The following is a 2,348-nucleotide window of genomic DNA, read 5'->3' as shown; positions in this document are numbered from 1 at the left end:
ACCAGCCTGAGCAAGAGCGAGACCCCCGTCTCTACCAAAAAATGGAAAGAAATTAATTGGACAGCTAAAAATATATGTAGAAAAAAACTAGCCAGGCATGGTGGCATGTGCCTGTGGTCCCAGCTACTCGGGAGGCTGAGACAGTAGGATTGCTTGAGTCCAGGAGTTTGAGGTTGCTGTGAGCTAGGCTGACTCCACGGCACTTGCCCCAGGCAAGAGAGTGAGACTCTGTCTCAAAAAAAAAAAAAAAAAAAAAATCAATCCTCAGTCTTCAGCTCTAATAATACACATTCTCTCTTTAACCGACCTCTTTCCGTCAACACTGCAGCAACAGAAATCTGCCCTTAGAACGAACACAGCAGAAACGTCCAGGTGCTGGGTTTGCTCACAGCAACGCAGGTGGGAGGGAAGGCGACCCCAGGACCCTTGGCAGCATCCTGGTCTGCCTTCGTGCAGATTCCTCTGGAGACAGAACCGACCAGCACGGGGAGGGGAGCTGGGAGTCGGCTCCAAGGCATTCTTTGCGAAGGGCGAAGGGAAAGAGGGACGAGATGAACCACAGCACTTTCTCGAGCCCCTTCTAACGCTCAATGCCGCCGTCCACTGAGCCACTCTCCTGGGCCAGGACGACAGGCGGCTGGAAAAGCCCACGCTTCCAGAGGATTTGTTGTCAGAAGCAGAGAAGAAACTACTGCCCCCCCGTTCTTCCTCTTCTCCCCAACCCCTCAGCTTTCTCGGGAGACACACTGTCGAGCGTCCGCTGGCCTCATGCTTACTGTTCACGACACGTTAGCATCGAATGTTCATTGACTGCAAAAATACTAGCTCCGTTTCTACCAAATAAAAGACACACACATGACCCACCACGGTTCCCGCCCTCTGAGGGCTTGCGCAGCGCCAAGCCGGGGAACGTGGCGTGGTCACGGGTAACTGGAACGCCAGGCAGACCCGTGTTCCACGTCTGAACGTGCGACGGGAAATCAGGGAGGACGGGGGAAGGATCAGAGAGGGCTCTGCGGAGGGGACGGCTTCTGAGCCGCATCTCCAGGTAAGAAAACAGGCTTTGCAGGCAGACGTGAGATCGTGAGCGCAGCTCGGGCGCGGCAAAGCACGAGCGTGTCGAATGAACGACAAGCGCAGCGGGGCAGGAGGAGGGTGTGCCTGAGGAGGACAGTACCAGACAGAGCTGGAACGGCAGGCGAATACTCTGTTCATACCTGACCCTTTACGCGGCAGAAAGAGCACTGGGCCGGGAGTCAGAAGACCCGGGTTCTGGGTTTACCACTGTCTGGCTGTGAGACCGTGAACGGATCACTCTCTGCAAGCTGTCACTGTCCTCGTCTGCAAAGTTCCCAGCTCTTACTGGTCCCAGCGCTACCCAGAAGAGTTGAAAGATCCGGTCTTTTCCACGGACCCCAGCGACAAGCAGGAAGAGCGAGCGGGTTTCATGACTCACACTCCTCTGATGGGAACAATCAAGACCTGGTCCGAAGGGTCCGGCTGCCTCACCTGCAATCCTCCCCGTCGCCGAGGGCTTCCTCCTTCACGACCTCGAGGGTCTCCTTGGCCACTTTCTTTCGTGCGGGACCACCTGCTGCGCCCCCGGGATGGCCGCAGCTTCTCTTCCTCCTTCCCCGTGAGGCTCTGGAGGGAAGGCTCTTCTTCGGGAGCTTCTCGTCTTCAGAGACATCTAGGGGACCACGCGGAACAGGCGCTGAGGGGCGTCGAGACAGGCGGGGGCGTGAGAAGGCTCCGGGACCTCTCCCGGACCCGTCCCCTCCGCCCCACGTTTGGTGGGCAGCCAGCTCTCAGCCCGCCCCTCCGCGGCCAGTCTGCTGCGTTCCCAGGGAAACCATCCTCCCTCCCCACCGTCCTACCTGTCCCAAGATGACAGAGAGCGCCCGTGACTCAAGTAAAATCTAACTTCCAAATCTCAAATTTCAGCTGATCTCCAGCAAGGGAAACACACGAATGCATTCATTAGCACCTGCTTATTTACCACCTGCCGAGACTAACGATTCGTTCTAGGGACAACCTCCTCCTCTTGAGTAAAACGTTTCGAGTTTATAAACATGTCTGAGTTTTACCACAAACTTATTTCTACTAATCCTTGTTTCTGCCGTCTTTCAAGACCAACCTGTGCTCAAAACTACTGCTACAAACCTTTCCAAACTAACCCAGATGGTGCTCACGTACCCACCACGCCAGCAAACCTAGGGTTGAAATAGGATAGTAGTAATTGAAAAGTATCTTTATTTTCTTAAAATAATTGTTTTTGTTAAAGGGAAATACAAAAAAGCATAAGCTGTTAGTTTTAGTTTGATTAGGGTGTCCAAAAGCGTGGCGTG

General features: G+C 54.3%; 1 protein-coding gene across 1 annotated transcript in view; it reads right to left on the bottom strand.

Annotated features, from left to right (window-relative positions):
- Positions 1 to 2,348, bottom strand: part of XPC (xeroderma pigmentosum, complementation group C) — a 47,085-nt gene that overhangs the window by 24,911 nt on the left and 19,826 nt on the right. Inside the window, exons 2-3 of the mRNA XM_012662210.1 lie at positions 1,510 to 1,714; positions 865 to 1,013 (exon numbers count right to left, since the gene is read on the bottom strand). Coding sequence (XP_012517664.1) covers positions 865 to 1,013; positions 1,510 to 1,714 — 354 coding nt within the window. The remainder of the gene's footprint in view (positions 1 to 864; positions 1,014 to 1,509; positions 1,715 to 2,348) is intronic.

This window comes from Propithecus coquereli, unplaced genomic scaffold (genome assembly GCF_000956105.1).
Source record: "Propithecus coquereli isolate 6110/MARCELLA unplaced genomic scaffold, Pcoq_1.0 Scaffold758, whole genome shotgun sequence".
Lineage (NCBI taxonomy): Eukaryota > Metazoa > Chordata > Mammalia > Primates > Indriidae > Propithecus > Propithecus coquereli.
The sequence above is the reverse complement of the archived record's forward strand: the minus strand, read 5'-3'. Positions and strand labels throughout refer to the sequence as shown.